This window comes from Opisthocomus hoazin, chromosome 3 (genome assembly GCF_030867145.1).
Source record: "Opisthocomus hoazin isolate bOpiHoa1 chromosome 3, bOpiHoa1.hap1, whole genome shotgun sequence".
Classification (NCBI taxonomy): domain Eukaryota; kingdom Metazoa; phylum Chordata; class Aves; order Opisthocomiformes; family Opisthocomidae; genus Opisthocomus; species Opisthocomus hoazin.
In genome coordinates, this window is record NC_134416.1 from 37,793,736 (window position 1) to 37,815,840 (window position 22,105).

The 22,105-nt window shown below is 39.5% G+C and overlaps 1 protein-coding gene across 3 annotated transcripts in view; it reads left to right on the plus strand.

Moving 5' to 3' along the window:
* STAU2 (staufen double-stranded RNA binding protein 2) overlaps positions 1 to 22,105 on the plus strand; it is a 180,027-nt gene that overhangs the window by 16,245 nt on the left and 141,677 nt on the right. For all 3 annotated transcript variants that reach the window (XM_075416003.1, XM_075416004.1, XM_075416005.1), the window contains exons 2-5: positions 4,132 to 4,339; positions 5,468 to 5,598; positions 10,051 to 10,210; positions 12,478 to 12,613. In XM_075416003.1, the coding sequence (XP_075272118.1) occupies positions 4,141 to 4,339; positions 5,468 to 5,598; positions 10,051 to 10,210; positions 12,478 to 12,613 (626 nt within the window). In that variant the 5' untranslated portion in view covers positions 4,132 to 4,140. The remainder of the gene's footprint in view (positions 1 to 4,131; positions 4,340 to 5,467; positions 5,599 to 10,050; positions 10,211 to 12,477; positions 12,614 to 22,105) is intronic.

The following is a 22,105-nucleotide window of genomic DNA, read 5'->3' on the forward strand; positions in this document are numbered from 1 at the left end:
GTGTTACTTGCTTGTACACAGATGAGGTCTGGTACGTTGGGTTGTATGACAGAGCAGTGTGAAAGTGTGGTAACACCCCACTGCATATGTGCATTTTCACTTTCTGCACAGATGAAGTCCAGTCTTCTGCTTCGACCGTTCAGGTGATTAGCTTCTCTGACTGTTGCTTTTTTCATACAACAACATGTGTCTGGAGTCAGGTATTGCTTTTTCAATTTTTCCACATGGAAATATGTTTAACTTAAAAACTCATTCTGTGTCTTTTCCACCCTCTGTGCTGTCTTACCTACTTTGTCTGTCTTTATTTATTCAATTAGTGTGATATATTCTAAGACTCATTTCATCTGAGCATTTAATAAATGTCTGACGTTGTAAGATCTAAATGTATAAAGGGATTAATGTTCCAGAAAAGTGCAAGAAATTATAATCATCAGAAAAAGGGAAGTAATTCTTTATGTTATGTGATGCTTTTTAACACAACACAAGTATATTCCCATTTGTTAAAAATATTCTGCATCCGTGAATATAACTGAATTAATGTGCTGTTTCCTAACTTGGAAGAAAAATGAATATTTGACAGCAATATTTTCACTTCAAAAAGTCAGGGAGTTTTGTTTTGTAATGTGAGTTGGGTTTCTTTTGGGTTTTTTTAGTGTCAAAGGAAAATTCACAGCTTATATATAGTTTGACAAGAAGGTTAATACCAATTGTGTATTGAAACCTGTGTAATTGCCTAGGTACAAAGTGCTTTCAAAAGCAGAAATGAAGTAAAATGCAATTATAGTATATTTACATCCCTTTAAATGTCTGCTGTCGTGTTTCTAATACAGCTGTGTAGGTTAGAGTGAGAGAGGAAAGGACATTGCAGCACTTCAGAAGGCACCATGAGCTCTGGAATATAACTTTACAAAAATTGCAGCCTGTGACTTGCGGACTTTGGCTGGGTAGACACGTATGTGATTGAGAGTGCGAGAAATATCATAGCTGTGGTGTCTCTGCATGGCGGCGAGCGGCTCGATAACGACACAAAGCTGGCAGTCACCGCTGTGCAGCCCAGCCTTGTCGCAGAGATCCCAGAGTCGGTAACCACTGCCTGGCGTCGCGCCAAGGGAAACTCCTCCGGGGACGCCCGGGTGTAGCCGTGTCCTAGATGTGAGCTGGGTTAGACACCTGAAATGAGGCATGGGGGCTTTTCTAATCATATTCATAATATCCTAAATAAACCATCCCTTCTGTATATGCCAAATTTTTTAAAAATATCCCTGTAGAAGATTTAAAAATGTTTTGATTATAGAACTTTATTTCATCTCTGACCAGCTTAGTGAAATCTCTCTCCCCCAAGTCCTGCATTTTGTTGTGTAGTAGCAAACAGGTCTGTGCACGTGGCTGGAAGGTCCCCAAATCTTTTTGCTTCACTGTTTATAAAATACTACAACACTGGCATACAAGTAAAAAATGCAGTGAAGAGATGGAGCATATAGGTTTTGTCCCCTTTTTGTCATGACATTAAAGATTGTTTGCTTGGTAGTGTGAAGAAGACGTGACAGTCCTATGTCAACTGTATTCTTTCTGTTGTCTCTCTCTACTAGTGGATTTTTAGAACTGATTGCAAATCTATTATCTCCATATCTCATGTACTTAAGAGTTAGTCCTTACGGTTGTATTTACCTCCTGAGCATCTTTGTTCATACAGATGAATTTGCAAAACAGTTATAATTTCTTGTAGGAGTTCCTGCAGCTTTAGGTATATAAGAAAACCCCATCACATAATATGTTATGATTTTATTCTGTTTTCACATTTTATTTTCCTACCTACTTTACTGTCGGACAAAGAGTCTTTTTTCTCCCAGATTTTATCTTGTTCATTTTTACAGTTCCTTGATACTATTATCAAACTGATTTTTTTTTTATCTTTGATAGAAAAGGTTAAATCCTACAATTTCTTCCTTTTTAACAGCAATACTATAGGACACATTATTTTATTTGGTTATTAGTAAGTTCTGCTTTCTTGAAAAGAAGAATAAACTTTCAAAATAATGGAATATGAAATATGAAATGGAAATGAAATACTCATGCTTATAAGCTAAAATACTGTAAATATTCTAAGGGGCTTCTTAAACTTTTAATTATTGTGATGATATTTCATATTATGATGGTTTCATTTTAAAGATCTTTAGTAAATATGGCCTGATTCTGCCATTGTTTACCTGGATGTTTACAGTTAAGAAACTTTTTGAATTCATTCTGATCTATACGAATATATTTAAAACCAGAGTTTAACACGTAGTATACCAAAGAATTCTGTAGTTATACATATTCTCAGTCTTTAAGTTAGGCCCTTCTAACAATACTGCTGTGTTGTATGACATTTGCTGTTAAGTGTCTGTAGGAATTTTACAGTTTGAATTCAGTTGATATTTTTGAACACATGAAGTATTTTAATGTATCTCAGCTGACTGCATATGCATTTTTAAAATCTGTCACTATCAGCATTTTACTTACGATATTTATGAAAAGGGCAAGTGGATGCATCTCAGGTTCATTTTTAATTTTTTTACTTTTGCCTTTCCAGAGACTGGAATCAGTCATCTGTCTTTCCTCAGTGATAAAAATGGCATTCCCGGCTAAACCTCTTTTCCAAAGCACAGTCACAGTAATAAGATTTATTATTTTCATTGTACTAGTGCAACAGTGCTAAAGGAGTTGCACTCTATGGTGCATCGAGGGATTTGGGACCTTAATCCAACAATACTGTCCCTCTGAGTAGAGATACTTGGATATTTTTTAACGGATTTGGGGGGATGCAAAAATACTGCTGTAATCAGATTTTTTTTTAATATAGTTGTACTCGTTTCAATTAGACCTTAGTTAGAATGTTCTTCAGATGTTGCATGGGATTCTTCCTTAAAAAGAGAGAACTATGCCAGCAGAAGCAGTGAAGAGCTTAGTGGCAGGGCTGCTGCCCGTGATGGAGGAGAGCTGGGCTCCTGTCCTCCTCTTAGCCAGAGGGACAAGAGCTGCTGCTGGGAGACGGCCCAGCTCCCCAGGCTGTCTGTTGGGTCTTACCAGTTTCGTCCCTCTATCTGGTCTGTACAGATCTTATCGTGCGTATGAACCCCCGAAAATACAGTCTGTATCCATGCTACCAAATAAAATACATCATCCTGTTTCTCCTGCTGCCAAAAGAAGGCCAAGACTTTCTTCTGGAGGACTGAGCTTGACTGCCTCCTCTCTTGTTTGAGCGGATTGCCCGGGGTGCCTGCTGGCCTGCGAACTGCTCCCATGTGATTTCTGCAAGAGTTTTTTGTCAGTAGCCAAAATTTTGCTAAAGATCATGTTCGCAATGAATAGTATGAAGGAGGCATGCCCTGACACTGCTCTGTTTACGAGTGTAGACTTAGCCAGAGAACAGATATTGGTAATAAAGAAGCTAATCTGGGTAGATGGAGAGACGTAATTAGTACCTGGCATGTTCCAGGTAAATGCTTTAGGCACTGGATTAAAGGCTAGTTTAGGAAATCCTGGTACCTGAGCTAGTAATTTATGCAAGGATTGAAGTGTGGCGTCTGTTGACTGGATAAGCAGTGATTTTTCAAAACTTGCTTGTTTGGTGGGTTTTTTTTTTGTTTCTTTGTTTTCTCTTCTTATTTTTTTCTCTTTTCTAGTTTGGTAACAGGCAAAAAAATAGGGATTTTCTCTTGTGGCCTTATTTGGTATTTTATGTGCACTTCACTGGAAAAACTATGGCAAAAGATCGCTGTGGCAGTTTGTTGCAAAGACATCCTCTGTTCAAGAAATTGCCAGGTGCTAATCTCATCCACAGAATAATTATATGGAATTTTATTCTAGGATAATCATTCTGCCTGCTGTCTTTCAGGCCAGGGTCGCCCCATAGTTGAGCAACAGAACCTGGAGTCAGGGGGTGTGGGTTCTGCTCCAGTGATGTTCTTTGGCTGTGAGCTCTGTTTCTCTGTGCGTCGGTTTGGAAGTAATGTGTGCAGAGGCATGACTGCTGTGGATAGTTTTGTGACCCAGATCCAGAGAGCAAAAAAGAAGTATTGTTAGTGTAACTACCGTCATTTGACAGTCAAAATGCAAAGTGCCCTACTCGTAATTATTTGTTTATTGCAGTGACAGGTAATGGCACAAGTTAAGATGCAGACTACAGCAAACCTGTCCGGACCTACCATGTCCCCTGTGGTGCTACCCTTACCAGTTACAACTACAAATACACTGGGTCTACCGTCCTCGATGAACGGATCCATTTCAGAATCGGCTGCCAGCTGTAGCAGTCCGACTGCCAGCCTTGTGGATCCCGCACCTTCTAGCAACTCACCAGGTAAGTTGGTCCAGGTGTATTTTCTTTGGTGTTCAAATGAATCTTTTTGTTGACTTGTTAATTTAAAAACAAAACAAAACAAAACAACTTAGGTCCTAAAGAGGATTGAAATAAAGAAGAAAAATCATGCAGAAAAATATTTTGGCTAAATAGACTGTTTACTTAAAGTTAAGTTTCTTTAACTGACCTCGGACGAACAGTGAAGTGTTGATCAATGATATAAAAGCTCAGACAAGAATATGTCTACTTTGTCAAATTCTGAGCGTATCTTTTATAGAGAAGTTTTAGTGGTGCAGGAAAGTCTCCAAGTGTATTTCTTTTCCCTAGAACAGAATGTTTTCAGACTGCTTGGCAGTATGTGGTGTTTCCTTTGTAGCCTAATAAATGCTGTAGTCCCTATGCTGAACTGGGTATAAAATACAGAAATGTTATCCTAAAAAGTTAAGCAAGGAATGACAGTGTGTGTTAGGGATTAATACAAATAAGTTGAGAAAGAAATAGCGGAATGTTAAAAAATAGTAAGGCAGTATACATGAATTAATTAGTCTGAATTCAGTAGTCTAAGAAAAGCCTAACAAAGTCTAACAAAATCCTTAAAGGGGGGGGGAAAGGTGTTCTTTGGGAGTGCTCTGAGAGTTGACTTCGTTATTGTGAGATAAGTAAAACATTGGGAAGAAGCAGGGAGAAGCAAGTGAGAACCACAGGGTTTCATCTACTATATTTATCTTGCAACTCTTATGCTATCCACTTCTGCTTCAAAGTATCAAGAAACCATTCTGAGAGAGCAGTCAATTCCTGGAACCAGTATACCCCTGACAGTCAACTTTGGTGGTGTAGAAAAAGTGGCATAGGTGTACGTCCTCCTACACTGTCGTCTTGTATAGAGGCATTTTGGAAAGAAATAGTTGTATTTTTTAAATTGCATGTAATCAAAGTGGTTATTGTAAAATACATGTTCTCATATGATGAATACGTAAATGGTATTTAAGCACTGTATTTAGCATATGTGCAAAAATTGTTTTTTAGCCAGTGTTTGCTTTTCTAAGCATGCTGCTGCTTTTGCAAAGCTTTGCAAAGTTGTGAAGAATACATTTCTCCACAAAAATTTTACAGACTCTTTATTTACAGCTCCTCTCCAAGATAACATGGCAAACCCCAAAGAGAAAACTCCAATGTGTCTGGTAAATGAGTTAGCCCGTTTCAATAGAATTCAACCCCAGTATAAGCTTCTGAATGAAAGAGGGCCTGCTCATGCCAAGGTAAGGTCACATTTCCAGGTGATGAGCCATACCTTAAATGCTGAACAGATAATGTCATGGTCTGGATGAGTGCGCTTGTCAAACACAGCCACATTTCTAGTGTAAGGTGTTTCTTGCTGTTCTTTATTTTGCTTTCTTTTTTTTTCTACTCTTTCAGAAAGTATGTCTGCATTTCTGTTGAAGCCCTGCAGATCATTTTGTACCTTACTTTGACTTCCATCTTGGAGTTTATATTTGTTGGTCTCTATAAAGACCTTGTGAAGCTTTTTCCAGGCTATCACCATCCTTGCTTGATCATTATGGAGTGTTTGCTTTTTAAGCTGCATGAATTCTTCTGCCCAGTCAGCGTGCCTCTGATAACTACCTCAGCATTTGTTTCATGGTAGTGCGGATGACAACAAAGCTAGTTTGTGTCTTTTTTTTTAAAGTGCTTATTGATGCAATTCTGTGTCCATAAGGTTGATTGTATTGCATTGATCTTTGGATCTTGCATTACAGCACAAAAACTTTAGTACTGTTCTTTCCTTTAAATTCTGTGCAACTTTAAGATTTATGGTGATATTAAGACTCCTAATACGATTATAGCATTGATATTTAGGGAACTGACAGTTAATTCTGGTCAGTTCTCGTATCAATCCGGATATCCAGTTCATTCCATAAGTACAAATTAGGATGCTGTCGGATGGTGGGGAACACAGAGGGATAGTCTCATGATAATGATTTTCAGACATAATTTGGAATTTCCTCCCTAGTTAGGAGCAATCTGGGGAAGGAGAAAAAAGCCAGAAAAACTCAGGGAGAGAGACAAAAGGGGTAATTTGTAGTCAGTATTTCTAGAGTGGCAAAACTATGTAAGACAGTGGGGCCACACTGCGGACTAGTATCAGCTTCAGCTAGTTGTGGGCTGTCTCTCTGTTGTTGCCCCTTGTTTCTCAGTTGCACATTCTGTTGTCAGCTAGCACAGAGTTGGTGCAAATCGCTGACCCTCTGGTCTGGCTGGTGTTTGCGCAGCCTCTGTGCTGCTGGGAATGATGGCAGCAGGTACAGGGACGCTGAGAGTCAGTGAGCTTTTAGGATCCCTCCTTGCAAATGGAAATTGAACAGCTCTTCCCCTTCCTGGAGGCGTTTGGCACCGCGGGATGCACTGGCTGGTTGGTTTTTAGGTTGTGGCATGTTAGATCTGTTGTGCTTTCTGTGACTTTTCACTGTTGTGTTGTTGGTTTATGCTGTTACCTTTTTTCCATTATTGTGAAATAAGAAGCATTTTGGTTGTACCAAAAGGTGCGGTTTTGGCTGTTCGTATCGCTCAACAGTGAAGAAATTTGAGTTACTTTACATTCCTACTATACTTTAAATTTTTGCAGGATAAGAAATAGTTCACATGTATTTGTTACTAGTTTTAAAGGAACTTATGTAGTTGAAATGACTTGAGCCTGTATTAGCTGCACTTTTGAAAGCCAGGTTTTCAATGGATTTCTTAATTTTTCAGTTTTTCAATTTATCTCTTATTATTTTTGATTACACCCATAGTGGTAAAAAAAAAAAAAAGATTTGTGCTCTGTAGTCTCAGAAGACTATTAAGTCTGATTTTGACCTGTGGAGCAAATGAGAAAAACAAAGGAGGGAAGAGGATGAAGAAGAAGGGTGATATTGATAAGATTAAGCAGACTCATGTACCTTTGACCTACGAAAAGCAGAGACATAGAAATTATTATGGCTGTGTTAACAGTTTAGCATAATGTCTTGCTAGTAATATGACGATATACCTAATAGAATATGTGAAACAGAGCTGAGTTTGTCCTAGAAAGCATGACCTGAAGGGTGTGATGCTGCTGCTGCTGTTTGCCGTTTAAGGAGCGTCTCCGGTTGCTTTCCTCCTACACGTACTCTGTTGTGCCCACTAGTGGTTTTCATGATTTTCAGAGACGTGTTCCACGAGACACCTGTATATATTGTGACCACAAATGCTAGTAAATTTTTACATCCTTTTTTCTAGTTGTCTCTGGAAAATAAGTTTTGACAACTGGGGTGAAATGGAAAACTGGAACCAGTGGAGGTGGGGGAGATGCGGCGCTTCCTGGCAGTGCAGTTAGGGTTTCTAGGAGTCTGCCCTCCGGGTGGATTCTTCGTCATAAGAAAAATCAGGAAGTCTTGGTTGGCATAAACGACATTTTCGAGTATGTTAGTCAGAAGCACATTTCTTCTGTGCCTCTATGTCAATAGCATCTCAGGATACATATTTAAAAGAAACAGTGGCAAAAGAAAGTGGGTGGTGGTACAGAGAAGAGGGAAGGGGGTAAAGGACGTAGCAGTTCGAAAGGCCGGGAAGGAGGAGAGAAAAGAAAGTGCTACGTGCAGAAAAAGTGAGGAGGGAAGAATTCCCGGAGCTAAGGGAGACTGGCCTTACGAACACGGCACAGTGAAAACAAGCACAAAGCGTGGTGGCCTTTGCGTTTCCGCTCTCTAGCCATCAGGTAAAGTAGGTTGGACGTAAGGGATAGAAACTTCCCCAGAACTTTGGTGAGAAATGCCTCTCAGTCCGTAGCAGAACTGTCAGCCGTGGCCTTGCAGAACTTGAGTACTTCATTGGCGGCTCCAGATTTCAATTTTAAGCAGTTCTATTCCTTTAATTAAATTCCCACCTACTACTGTGCGTGTGTGGTTTTTTTGCAGGAGTTTTTTGTCAGATGGGCTAAGTGAGGAGGTTAGAGCTCTGGCTATAGAAATATACTGGGCAAACCCTTTATTATCTTGAATTCGCGTTTACTGCTCTAAGCATGAAGAGGAGAGTGATAAGTAGATAAGTAGCCATTATTCATTGTAGTTTTATTGAAATTCAAGATTATTCTTCTCCTATAAAAATACTACTGATGGTTTCTTGCAAAGTATAAAATACACAAACTCCAGATCCAGAAATGAAATTTCAGTTCTTTTGGTAAGAAGGATGTATGTTTATAGATAATTTATATAATTATGGGTATTTAGCTCTAATACCCAGCTTAGCTTTGGGGTGCGGGTAGGGTTTGACAGAGTGCAAAATTAAGAGACGGTTTCTGTCTTTCCCCTTGTCTGTGAAGAAATTGTCATGACTGCTGTGGAAAAAGTGACATGGCGATAGGAACTGTGATATGGGGACTTGCACTGTGCTTCTGAAAATTACAGTAGGCCAAAACTCAAGCCTGTAATTAAGACACAAATATGTATTTATAGCATTCCTTTCATACGCACCGTGTGCGTATGTATAGAGCTGAGTTGGGAGGCACATACATACTTGTGTTTGAATGCTTGTTTTCAAGTACATGCTAAATGAAAATCATATGAAGGCAAATGTAAACGTTGCCTGCCATGCCCATCTCTAGATACCTGGTCCTGGATGTAGCAAGTTGAAATAATTTTAAAAGTTATAGAGCAAGTAAATATTGAAATGAATATTTTGCTTTATATACTGCTCACACTAATATGTAGATTTTTTATATTGCCTCAAGTAAGTTAGTCTGCTTTTTGAGGTGGGTATATCTTAGTTTACTGTGTATATCTGACTATTAAATCCTGCCTTATATGTATGGGCTTGATACGGAAAAGACACTGAGTTCTTACCCTTTCTCCTCTCATTCTTAGATGCTCAAATTTCAACAGAACATGTACGTATCGTACAGAAGATAGACTCTATCTAATATCTTAAATAAGCATTGAGTTTTGTCTTCGTGACTTGCACAGCATAGATACCGCTTGAAGTAATCCTTTATTGCACATTTTGAAATACAGATATTTTTTATCAGTAGTCCATTTCTGAACTCTGAATTTTTACGGTTTCTGTCTTCACTGTAGAGTCCACATTAAAGAACTGCAGTTTCATTCAAAAAGATAATACTTTTTTTCTTTCTTACTTTGTATTTTTGAACATGTTTGAGTTGAGACTCTGCCCTAACAATTCACATTATTTTCAGAAATCAGACTGTGTGAGAAATTCTTTAAGTATGTAAAACTTTTTGGGCCAAATTCTCTGCTACCTTGAAGAGTGTGCAGTCATTTATATTAATTCAGAATTATTACAAAATAACTTTTGTTTTTTAGTAGGATTCTTTACCTGTTTTCGAGAGTTGAAGTGACTAAATATGTTCAAATGTGTGAAGAAATGTGGTCTTAACTGACCTGTATATCGTCTTCACAAGCAGAGGATAAGTTTGCAGTTATTATTACTTGGTTTAAATATTATTCTGTTCTTTGATAGCTGGCATCAACATTATGCTATTTTACTTTGTCATTTGAAAAGTCAAATGTTGCCCACTGATAAGGACTTACTGATCTGTGTAAGAATCAGATATGTTATCTGGGAGTTGAATATAATGACAAGAGGGCACCGTTTCTCTTCAGCCCTGGAAGTTTTTATACAGATTGGTGTAATCCACAGTGATAATCTTGCCAGTGTTTACCTGTTCTTTGTCTTTGAAGATGTTCACAGTGCAGCTGACTCTCGGAGAACAGACATGGGAAGCTGAAGGAAGCAGTATTAAAAAGGCCCAACATGCTGCTGCTAGCAAAGCGTTGAATGAAACTACCCTGCCCAAACCAACACCTAGACCACCCAAAAATAATGTTAACAATAATCCAGGTATGAAATTTTCCTCTGTGTGTTAAATCTTGTTGAAGTGTTGGAATATTATACCACTAATAAATAAATTTAATAACATACAAGTTAAGTTGGAGGATGAGAATCAACCTTATAGGTATGAGAGTATCATGAAGAACCTGTAGTGAGTTTGCACAGGAGAATGTTTAATGCACGTACCTAAGATGGTTGAACTGTAAGTGAACATATTATTTAGATAAGGCTTGGGTGTATACAAAGTGATTGCGTGTGATCAACAGCAGACAGACAGGACAAAACGCAGATTGAACTGACTGTTATTACCACAGTAAAACATTTTTCCCAAAGAGTTTTTAGCTAATCTTCTAATAGAATTGGAAATTTTATCCAGTCCAATCCTGTGAAATTGCATCTGTTGTGTAAATAAAAGGTCAGGATTTTGAGAACTTCAGCAGGTAGTTTCCTGCATCGTGAGTTTTCCTTTATAGCAACCTGTGCTTTTGAAAAGTTTTCGGATGGCTTGAGAGACTGTTGTTTGAATAGTAGAAAGGATGTATATTGGTGTCTTGCATCCTTCGTTTCAAGGTGTTGCCTGTGAGTTGCCTCCTATGCACGCAACACCTTTTGAGGTACACATCTCGGCCACATGCTCAGTGATCTGTTCTGTCTTGGTCAATAAAATAAATAAAAATGTTCCTAACTGTATTTCAAACTAGTGTAAAAGAAAGCAAATGGTGAGAAAAAAAGTCTTGTTTTCCTTTTTTTCTTTTTTCTTTCCCCTCTGCTTTTCCCCTTTCCTTCACTTCCCTTTTTATTTCACTCTACCCCTCCCCCCCGTAAAAAAAAGTGGTCTTCAGCCACTTTCTTAAAATGGAGTAATTTTGCAATTAATCTTCTCTATGTTGGAAAAAAGACAGGAGTAAGTTTTCTTTAGAGCTTTTGAGCATTATCCTGCGCATTAGCCATGAAGGATTGTTTGAGAGTGGTGCGACAGTATTTTATTGCTTCTCCAGACCCAGAACACTGGTTTTGCCCTGTCCCTGTCACAGTCACTGTGACTTTGGCTGTTTAGAAAGCAGGTGGATCAGACCTCTGTAAAAAGGGATCCTGAGTTTGATTCTTGACGTTGCAGAGTATTACTCAGCTTCTAGATCTTTTCTGTATTTGAGCAGATTCTGAAAGGGAAAAGCTGATAACAAAAGAAATAGGCTTTAAGTGAATTCACTAACAAAAAATATCACTTAAGTCTGTAATTTTGCGCTAAGAAAGGTGTGTGGTCTATGCATAAGGTATCTTCTCATCAAAATGTTTTTATTATATAGTTGAATTCGTAGTCATTCATATAAAAATTGTTGTGGATAGGATTTTTTGAAAAAGTATTGCAGAAAAATGTTCATCATTTGGCATATAAAGCCTCAATAGCAGACTAGCATTTTTGTCATAGCTTTTATAAGGCTAGATTAATTTGAACCTCTTAGGAAAATATTTTGAGAAAATATTAAGTCCTTTTTAATGCAATGCATGTTTAGTTCATTTACGATTTTCTTACAACGGCACAAGTGAGCAATACTGTAGCTGAATATTTTATTAAAAAAAAAAAGAATTCACAGTGTAGCTTTTTATTTGGCATTTTGGAGACCATGCAAGTGGGCAAGTGTTGCCTGCTTTCTGTGTATTCTGTCACCAGTAGATGGCTGTAGTGACACTGATTTCCAGTAGCTGTATTTTCAGTTTGTTAGATCAGTGCTGTTAGATCATTAGTTTTTAGTCATAGTCTCAAGTTTTCAAGTCTTGCACATATAACATGTTTTCTAACTTGTTGTAAGATTGCCAAATGACTGCAGTAATGCCTATTACTGTTTTCTTGTTTCAGTGCCTCTCTGCTCTATGTATGGATTCATTTAGTGATACTTGGCGGGAAGCGACATTCTTTTATCTTTACAGTTTCAGAAAGTGTCATAATGTATTATAAGCACTTTGGAAACATGAATAACCAGCTTGTTTGTAGCACTGACTTTGTCGTTCATATGTGAAGATTAGTCTACTGAAACTGCATAGAGAATGCAGTGAGAGAAATATTTAAATGTTCTTTTTCATTGCTTGTGATTAAGTTGGCATCTATATTCCCATTCTTTAGAGAAACTGAATTGTCGTTGTAGTTGCTTCTTTTTTTAATTTAAGATCAAAAAAATATCATGCAGCTCTCTCTTTGCTGCTCATCACAGTCCTGCTTGTGTGTTTTGCAGTATTTGTGGTTTAAGTGCCTGACATGTATTCGTTGTTTTTTGCAGGCAGTATAACTCCAACAGTGGAGCTGAATGGTCTGGCTATGAAAAGAGGAGAGCCTGCCATCTACAGGCCATTAGATCCAAAGCCAATTCCCAATTATAGAGCAAATTACAATTTCCGGGGCATGTACAATCAGAGGTTTGTACTTTTTCTATTATTTGATGTTTTTTATCCTTTTCATATCAGTGTGTTCTAAATCTTTATGAACTTCTTAGGTTATTTCAGAGTAAAATAAAACTAAGATTTTTACTAAGGAGAGTCTCTGCAGACTTATTTAGAAACATGTATAATCTCCTTCTAACAGAAGACAGGTTCCCTAAGCATGTCACAAGGAGTAAAGACATATAAATCAACTGTTTCTGTTTCTTTAATGTGCATACTGGAGTTGCAGTCTACAGCCATGGCAGTGAGGAGGCAGAGAGAGGTTTTGCGTTTCTTTTCTGTTGCATCACGTGATTAGACTCTGTATCATTAAAAATGAAGCACTCTTTTCTTTGAAATTGGATATAAAATTGGGAGGGCTGCATGTTGAATATTGGCTTGAAATCGTTCTCAGGTTTCCATTTTTTAAAGTATTCCCCCTGGTCTACTATCTCAGTTCCTTAATGCTCAGTGTTTGGTTAGGAGAAATCCTTTGTTTTATAGTTAGAAACCTATATTCAGAGCCCTCCATCAATACCGTCATTACTGCAGTAAGTTGAAGTAATCGTTGAGGTGACAGTATTAAAAATTTTGTTTTTAAGCAATCAAATTCTTAAAGATTAAAAAAATTGAAAATTTAAGTGGGTGGAGCAAGTTTTCTTAACCATCCAAATATTTAATTCTTCAATATGTTCTAAATTTTTGAAACATCTTCATCTTTGGAGTTTGTACGATTTTAGTATAGATAGAAAAAACGTTCTAGGTCATCCTTAATTAAATGTAATTTGTATCTAATGCAACAGTCTGAGAGAAATTTAAGGTAATATATGTATTAATTTACATTGCCAGAACTTCTTCCTCTGAGATAGATTTTCTTCCCATTTTTCCCTATTTTTCCCCAGAAGAAGTGTATTAGATCAAGTCTTTTGGAACTCCAAAAATGATACCAGCTGTAATCTGTAAAACAGGAAAAAAATAAAACAGACCAGGAATTTCTAATGGCATGTTTTATCAGTGAAAAATGTTGCCTTTCTTATAAAAGTTTGCTTAATGGATTTCCTATTCATTTTTATGCATCTCATAATTATAAAAAAGAATGAGGTTATGAACTCTGAAGAAGTGTTTTGATTCAAAATTACTTTTTTATTAGAAATTGATTTTACAGCAATGTTTAAGAATTAAGGAGATTGAAATAAAAATGCAGCATTTCAGAATTGTCTAAGGAAAATATTTCAGTTGACTAAATCTTATTTTACTTTTCCCCAGATTTTTAAATCATGATTACTTTAGGTTTTTAACATTTCATTCTGATTTTTTTTTTTTATACCAACAATACCTACAACTATGACAGACAGACAAACAAAAATAACCTGGAAGAAAACTCTTTCATTACTCTATAGGACAGTGGCTGATTATTGTATTTCTTGTGTTATATTTCTAGTTGCTGCTGACCTGAGTTTCCACTTAACATATGCCAAGGTTTAAAAAGCTAACTGTGGTCCCTGAAATTAGTTTTGTTAGTATTTAGAAGTCCTACATTCATTTGTATTGCTTTTATAATGAGATTAGTTTCACTAACAGATGAAAAGGTTAGGCTGGAAAAAATGCAAGCTAGTAAACAGCATAAAATGGGAAATTCTGAATCTGAACTTAGTTACTGAAACATATTTGTGGAAGCAGAACCCCAAAGCATTTAGCAGTTTCTGTCTTTTAAGATTTTATTTATTTTTGTAGCAAATGATTAGTACGTCTAGTGCGATCTTTGCTCCTTTGGGAACTTTATTTCGTGGGAGCCGTGTTGCCTTGTTAGGGTAAAATGGTGCATGAGCTTTATTTCTCTGGGCGCCTTAGGTAGCCAAGGGCATTTGATTTTTCTGCCTACAGAACAAACAGGCAGGGTGAGACAGAAGGCCAGAATCTGTGCTTGCCCGCTTCATCATGCTTTTTTGAGTGCAGTTGCCCACACAGCATGGCTACTAAACCGAAGTAGTAAATAAGTAGATGTGCCTGCCTGTCTGCATAAACACGTACCTGTGTGCATACACCCGCTCGCACACGAATACCAGAGTAAAGAGAAAACAGAAGAATGATGCCATATAGTGCTGGTTTGGGACTACTCCTGCGTTGGAAATAATTGTTCATCAGCTTGTTTTGTGTTGGGAGGTGCTGGTCTGTTATGATCTCACTAAGAAAGGCACTGATGTCTGTAAGGTATCATTTAAAATGCTGTTCATTGGAGCTGAGAGCGTAAGAAGAGAATAGTGTAGATAATCTTCCAGCCCTTCAGATGCTGTGAGCCCTGGGCGATGTAGCATCAAACAGGACTGCGGCTCGCGCGCAGCGTGCCACACAGACCTTGGCTGCAGCAGAGAGTGTCCTCTGCTCGGTCACTCTTACGGGGTTTGCTTGCAGGGAGACGGGAATGATGTTCAGAGGACAACTTCTGGCTGCGCTGTAAGAACGAGGCAAGGCCACGCGGGTGGTACCAGGGGGAGCTGCCCACGGGCCCCTCTCTCGCAGGGAGCCTGTCCTGCGGCCGGGGCTCACAGGCTCCGCGGCACACAGGGTGCTGCTCTGCTGCCTGTCGGCATCGCCGCGCGCCTCCCACCCACCCTCACCCTCGCCGGAGGGGAGGCCGGAGGCAGGTTCGGGGTCTGTTACAATAGCGAGCAGAGTCCCAGAGATGAAGCACATGCTGTAGTACTGTATTGTGTTCCCGTGCTATGATATGTTACCTTCGTTATCTTCTACAGCCATCTTGTATTTAGCATTCGTTTGCTGATTTTTAGCAGTTGGGTAATAGAATAGAAGTTTTGTTGGAGTTCCCAACTATAAGAAGACCATACAGACTGTTTAAAAATAAGATTCGAAAAATGATGTATGTAATATGTTGTAATCAGTATTTTCGTTTTCATCACTTTCTGACTGTAGATCATCTGTTATTAATACAGATACAAAATATGCTGCGTACGTTGGAAGCTGTTTTTGTCTTTTATACAGTGACTAAATTCCCTTTACTGATCTCTGCTTAAAAAAAATGTTCTTTTTGAACAGGTGAAGATGCAGATTAAGATTAGGAGATTGTGTTAGGGAACTTTGATTCTGGCAAGACAAATGACTTGAGTTAAAAAAGTACTAAGTTCATTCCAGGACATATCTTTAGACCTGTTGAGTCTAGTGTTTCAAGTGGCACAAAAGATCCTTTTCAGTAACTCATGGAAATGTGGTCTAAGAGCTTCTATTTGCACGCAAACTTGAGGACTAGCTTCCATGTCAGACTAAGATGATTTGCGTCGAGGTGGCAGTGATTCCTCCTCTGTCCTTTGTCTCCAAGCCTTTATGCCCCTGCAAGGCTCCTGGCTCCAGCACTGGGAGGTGAGCTGCTCGGAAATGAATTGATTTTGAGGGGGGAGAGGAGAGAGAAGTTACTCCTAGATTTACAACTATACTGCAACACCTCCTCACCTAGTCACACAAGAGCTTGTGTCCTCCCCAAAGAAGGACCAGGAATGTGTGTGTGGAAGTTGAGGGCAGCTCAGGCTGATTTAAGCGTCTGAAGAACTACACTCTACTGTCACATGCAGTAGAGCGTATTTATATGGGCAGTGTGTTGCACAGAGGATGTTGAAACAGGTTTACATGCAAGGTGCAGGCCTTGCAAGTGGATCTTGGCACCTTGCATGTAAATTGATACTGAAGGTGAAAGCTAATTTCATGGAAAAAAGGAAAGCAAACAAGTGAGAGGGGAAAAAAGGGGAAAGGGGAATGTTTTCCCGGTGGCCAGCTTGGAAGGGAAGTGGTGGGGTCTCCCAGATGAGCATCCTCCTCCGGGTGTCCTTTACTGTGCAGCAAATGTTCCTGGTAACACTTTCCCACAGTAATTCTGCTCAAGCTCCCTGTTGCCTGTTCCTGCTTACGATGCTGGTAGCGCTGCATCAGGGCAGGTGTCGAACGCTGGCTGCCTGCTGAGCTTTGTGCGTGCATGTTACTGGGCTCTGTAATGTATACCAAAAGCTACTGCCAAGCGATAGGAAAAGGGCGGAGGGGAGGAGGGCTATGGTACAGTATAGATACAACACTGTCAGCTTATTGGTGTTTCCAGGCGAAGGGTCTTGAGAATAACAGCACGGGAAAAATACAGCTAGAGAAGCTCTGGAAAACACTGGCCAGGCAGCTTAGGTGAAGGGTGACAGAGCTGCGAGTGGAAGGCAGGCTGCAGAATTGAAAATGCAAAACTCTTAGCATGCAGAAGGGTGAAGGCATTTAAGGCAGCGTGCAACAGCAGGATAAGGTGTCAGCCTTGTAAGTCTCTTCCAGTGCTAAGTTAGGAAGTGCAGGGCAAGTCTGCTCCCCGCTTAGGAGTGGTTAGGTGGATAACATACAGTCCAGCTTGGGAGCGGATGAGGTATGGGTGTATTAACCTGGCTCTTCACTCAAGCTAGTGAAGGCAATCCTCACTAAATTGTGAACAGTGTTGGGTCATTGCCATTACACTGCATCTCGACCTGAGCTGATAAAGTCTGTGTGATGCCACGCTGACTCTTGTGAAGTTAGCGGCTTAAGTCTTTGGTAGGTTGGGTATCTGTATGCTGCAGCTCATTTCACAATACAGGTAAGAACTTCAAACTTTTCATCTCGCTCTGATGAGACAGCTTGGGAGTCCTCTGGATTTTCTTTATTCAAGTAAAATCCATGCAAGTTTGGTACTAGGAAGCTTGATGGTCTCTGATACGTCAGAGCTTTTAAAAAAGCTGTCAATGCTGACTGCAACCGTGTTAGACAACTTTTTATTTAACAAAGGTTTCTATATTACTAACAGAGGCTATAAGAAAGGAAAAAACTGTTTTGGCACTCGGACTTTGCCAGTTGTATATTACCTGTTTAAAGCCTCACAGGTTTTGAGCAATTTTGCAACAAAGGCAGATGAGGACCTTCCAGTTCAAACAATATACGTTACAGAAAAGCTAAAAATAGTGAACACTGCATTTCGTATGGCTTCTTTTATCTAAGAGCTGTACAAGCTGACTGGGGAAGGAGGTGCTGATACTTTCAGGGACTGTTTGCTAACTGATTTAGGCTGTACATTTGTCAGCACACGATTTGGCATCATTCAGCAGAACTGGCAGGCCACTCAGAAGAGGCCAAACCTTGAAATGGCGGGTCAGGTTTGAGAAATATTGGCAGAGCTGGGGGTGAAAAATGCATACTACTCATATCTGTAGCCAATGCTAGAACCTGTACTCCCTCGTGTCCCTGAGTGTGCAGCTGGCTTAAACCATGTTAAAAAAAAATTAAAAACATGGCTGATCAAATTAGAGCAATTAAATAATAAGATATTGATTCTCACTACAGGGTCATCCAGCTTGCCTTGTCGCCATTGAATGCTAATATGTTTTATTATAACTTATTTTTTCATCAATTAGAATTGAAGAAATCATTCCTGAAGTTTAATTTTCCTGCAGGATTTTCAATTATAGAATGTCTGTAAGTGACAAAACGGAAATGATGTCTTACAGACTTACCTAAACTAAGTGTTTTCAGCCAAGAAATAAAACCACTAGAAACTTAACAGCAACTATTGATGTTTTAGTTTGGAAAGTAGTGTTAAAGAGATCACAAAACTCAACCCTTGTTTTTTGGGAGAATGCAGAAGTTATTTGCTTATTATATAAAATTCCTTAAAATGTATCTCAGCACAATCTAGACAGCTTGAAAAACCTTAATAAAAAAAAAAGAGCTTTCAAAATTAAAACCACTTGTGAAGTATACAAACAAAGGAAATACAAAACAATGACAAGCTAGAGAATGGAAATAAAGTAATTGAAGCAGTTTCTTGCTTGGTTTGGGGGAATTTGGATGGTGTGGTAGTTCTGTAAGAATGTCACGCACAGTGGGTAGTGTCCCTGGGATAAACTACAGCTTCTGTGCACTTTGACAGTTTCTGCTGCACTGAGCCTTCATGTCAATTTTGTATACGATTGCTTCTTCCTGCATATATATTGTATACTACAGGCAAAGGAGAAGGCTGTCACCTTTTTCCTTTGTGCATGTCATGGGGAATATAAATGTGAGCTGTCTGGGGCTAATAAACGGCTTGTAACTGATCACATTGATAGTCGTGTCGAGTCCGGTTCATCCTCCGCGACAGGGGAGAGTGCCCAGACCATTCCTCCTTTTCTTTTTCTTCACATGCTTCTTACAGTGGTGTTTGCAAGCCCAAACTTAGAGATACAGAGAAACAGCATATTCTTCCCTCTTCTGGAGCCAGCCAGGCTGCCTAGCCACAAAGTACAGGGCATCACCCTGCGTGGGCGTTCCTACCTACCGGGTCGGTGGCTCCCCAGCTGGGTGCTGAGTTGCTGCATGGGACTCTTTTCTTCGGCTTAGCTGTTCCTGTAGTTATGTGTATCGGCCCCGTGAACCACTGACCGAAATACTGAATCAGCACTTTGATAATGAGGTATAATGAAAGGAAGTTTGAGGACTGGTCTTTGGCCAACTACATCTGCTACTGCTCACTTCATAGTGGACTAATGTGTTCTCCAGTCTAATGATCGAGAAGAGAATAGGCCTTGTGATTATTGGATAAATTACTAAAATTGTCAGATCAGATTAATAAAAGATTGTATGGTGAAAGAATGGAATAAAATGAAAGGTTTGTTTCTTCTATGAATGCCGAGTTAAAGATAAATACGTGCATCAAAGGCAACAGATTTGAGGCTGGTGTTACTTGACATGAGTGCTTAGCAATGCAGTCTAAATCCTCACCCAGCTTCATTTGTTTCACAAAAGTTACATAGTCATATTGGGGAAAAAAAAGGAAAATCTAGCCAGAAGTACAGCTGTAGAAGCCAAATTTTGAAGTGAGTGGGTTGCGCTGCAGGAGACAATGTAAAATCTGTTGAGACTGTCTCCAGAAGTACACCTACAGGTATACAACCCAGTTACCTAATTTACAGAAAGAGAATGAAGTCTGAAATTCTCCTGGCCTTTAGATGTCCTCCTGCACTGCCTGAGCACCCTGTTTGCCTTCTAACGGGAGACCTCTCTCTACATGGAGAGCCTCATCCGTTTGAGGTGCAGATGGTCCAGTGCGTAATGCAAAGGCTTGTTGGATCTGAAAGACTTTGATCTAGTGTCGATTAGATAAACCACTAGCCTGGAAAAGGTGAAATTCAGATTATTCCATGGAGTCTTTTCATGACTCTGACTCTAGGCACATCATCAGCCTATTCTCTGTTGCTGAATTCCAGTTATTGAGGCTTTCTGCAACAGAGGAGGACTTTATGCACAGCTGTGTACAAAGCAGATTTTTTTTTTTTCCAAGCTTATGTACTATGGCAGATGTGAGGACACTAAGTTGCCTAAACATAGGCCTCTAGTGCCTCTTGGGACATTGTAGGGTGTTTGAGACATTCACATGGAACCTGTGGATTTGGCAGAAGACCTAGAGGAGACCTTTACTAGAGTGGCAGCTGAAGGACAGGCAAGATACGCTACAGCATTTCAAATGGCCCTGCATAGCTAAGTTTAGGCAATTGAAGGAACCTCTAAAAGCAGGGTTCGTTCATCATACCGTTTCATATAATCCACCAGGACTCCAGCTATTTGTGGTAAACTTGAGCTTTTCGTGGATCAGTCCTGCGTCGTATCATGCAGATGTCTTGGGTAGATGGCTGCACTCAGATGGTACCGTGTGCTTGTGTTGAGGCAGCTGCATGCAGCTTGCTAGGGTGCTGGCAGGATTCGGATGCCTCTCAAATAGTCTCTGCCTGTGCGCTGGAAACGCGGTCTCCCATTATAACCAGTGGAAGGTCTAATCAGAGCAGTCACTGCTCTAGGAAGCTGTTTGTCGTGCCATAAACTAGGATGTCTGCATTTTGTGTGGATCTCTCCGGAGCTTCACTGTAATAGCCACTCTAGTTTCTACACGTTAACTAAATACCTAAATTTAGGTGTCTAAATCTAGAGCGGAATCGTGTTCTGAGAAATAATCTGAAGAATGTTGGTTTGTAATAATTTTATTAGTGCTATAGTGGGAGTTGTCCGACTATCGAAGTGGAAGGACTGGGAAAAAGATAAAAATCTCTCCCCAGAGAGAAGAGGGAGAGAAAAGTATCAGAAAAAAACCCTCCTTAGGGACGTATCTGGGTAACAACAGTTCTAAGGAGAGGCAGGTATGCAAGTCCTGGAAAGGCTTTTGATTGAATAAAGTAATATTTTGCTGCAAAAAGCTGTTAGGCTGTGGACACCAGTGCCTGCTCCGCAGGTGAAGTGGGCCCTCGGTTCTGAAGCCTGTTGCATTGAGCTGGGTTAGTCACAGGAGGATAGACCTCTTGGTCAGGAGCAGCGCGGGGTGGCACTGGGATTTTCGCCTTGTACAGTTGTCGCCTTCAGACTTCAGATGTAGGGTGCAACGTCTCTCATGTAAAAAGGCCAGGATGTCAGAGGTGTTTTGCCTGCATTTCCAGTCAGTGTTGCAAAGTTTTGTCCTTAAAATTTGCATTTTATGGATTAAGAGATGTGACAATTAGGATGTTTATTGACTGATTTTGCGAAACCCCCTTTCTGCATTCCATGCCCTCCTTCCAGCCTTTTGGACAAATGGACCAAAACCCTTTTGGAAGAAGTGTTAGAGTTCGGTTAGGATAGGTTATATCCCCTTAAATACACTGTAATTTCAGTCTGAACAAGAAATGCGGATTTCAGAGCGTTAAAATTTAGGGAAAGATAGTATAGTGCTAAGAGTAATTTAAGTGGTTGTTCAGATTAGGAATTTAATTGTTCAGCTGCAGGCGGCTGATTTAGACCATTAGATGGCAGCAGGAATCTGTGTTTTGGTACAAGAATTTCACAGCAGAAGCACTCTTTCAAAAGTTGCCTTTTTCTATTCTGAAGCTTTTCATGACTTTAAAGTGTTGCAGTTCCAGCATAAAACAATTAAAACCAGGTTTGCTGCAGAGTTCTGTCTCATCGTTTTCTTCAAGCTTTCTTCTCCTGTAATGATTGAGGCTGTAATGCAAGAACTTCAATGGCATTTTCCCTTTTTTTATGTAAATCTAGTGTGAGTAAAATGTGCCAGTTTGTCAGCAGTGAAAATTAAAGTGTTTGGTTTATCCACACAAAGACAGCAAGAATTCTGCATTTCACCATGTTATTTTGTTTCTCAGGCTTAACCTAGACACTTGCTTAAAGATAAGGCTGCAACTCGGCCACCAAACCTGCAGTCTGTTCGTACCAATGAAGCTTTCTGATCGTTTGAACATCTGTTTGCTTGGAAAGGGTTGAGATTGCTGGCTGATAATTCATTCTGTTTTGTACATTACCGGTTGAGACAGGATTCAGATCATATCTGAAAGCAAAGTCTTGTACATCCCACTGTTACCCTGCTAGTGTATCAACATCATGGTGTAAGAATCCACTCACAAACTTTTAAATGAATTCTTTGTGCTCATCTTCTGCATGCTACATTTCACTTCCCCTGGCCTG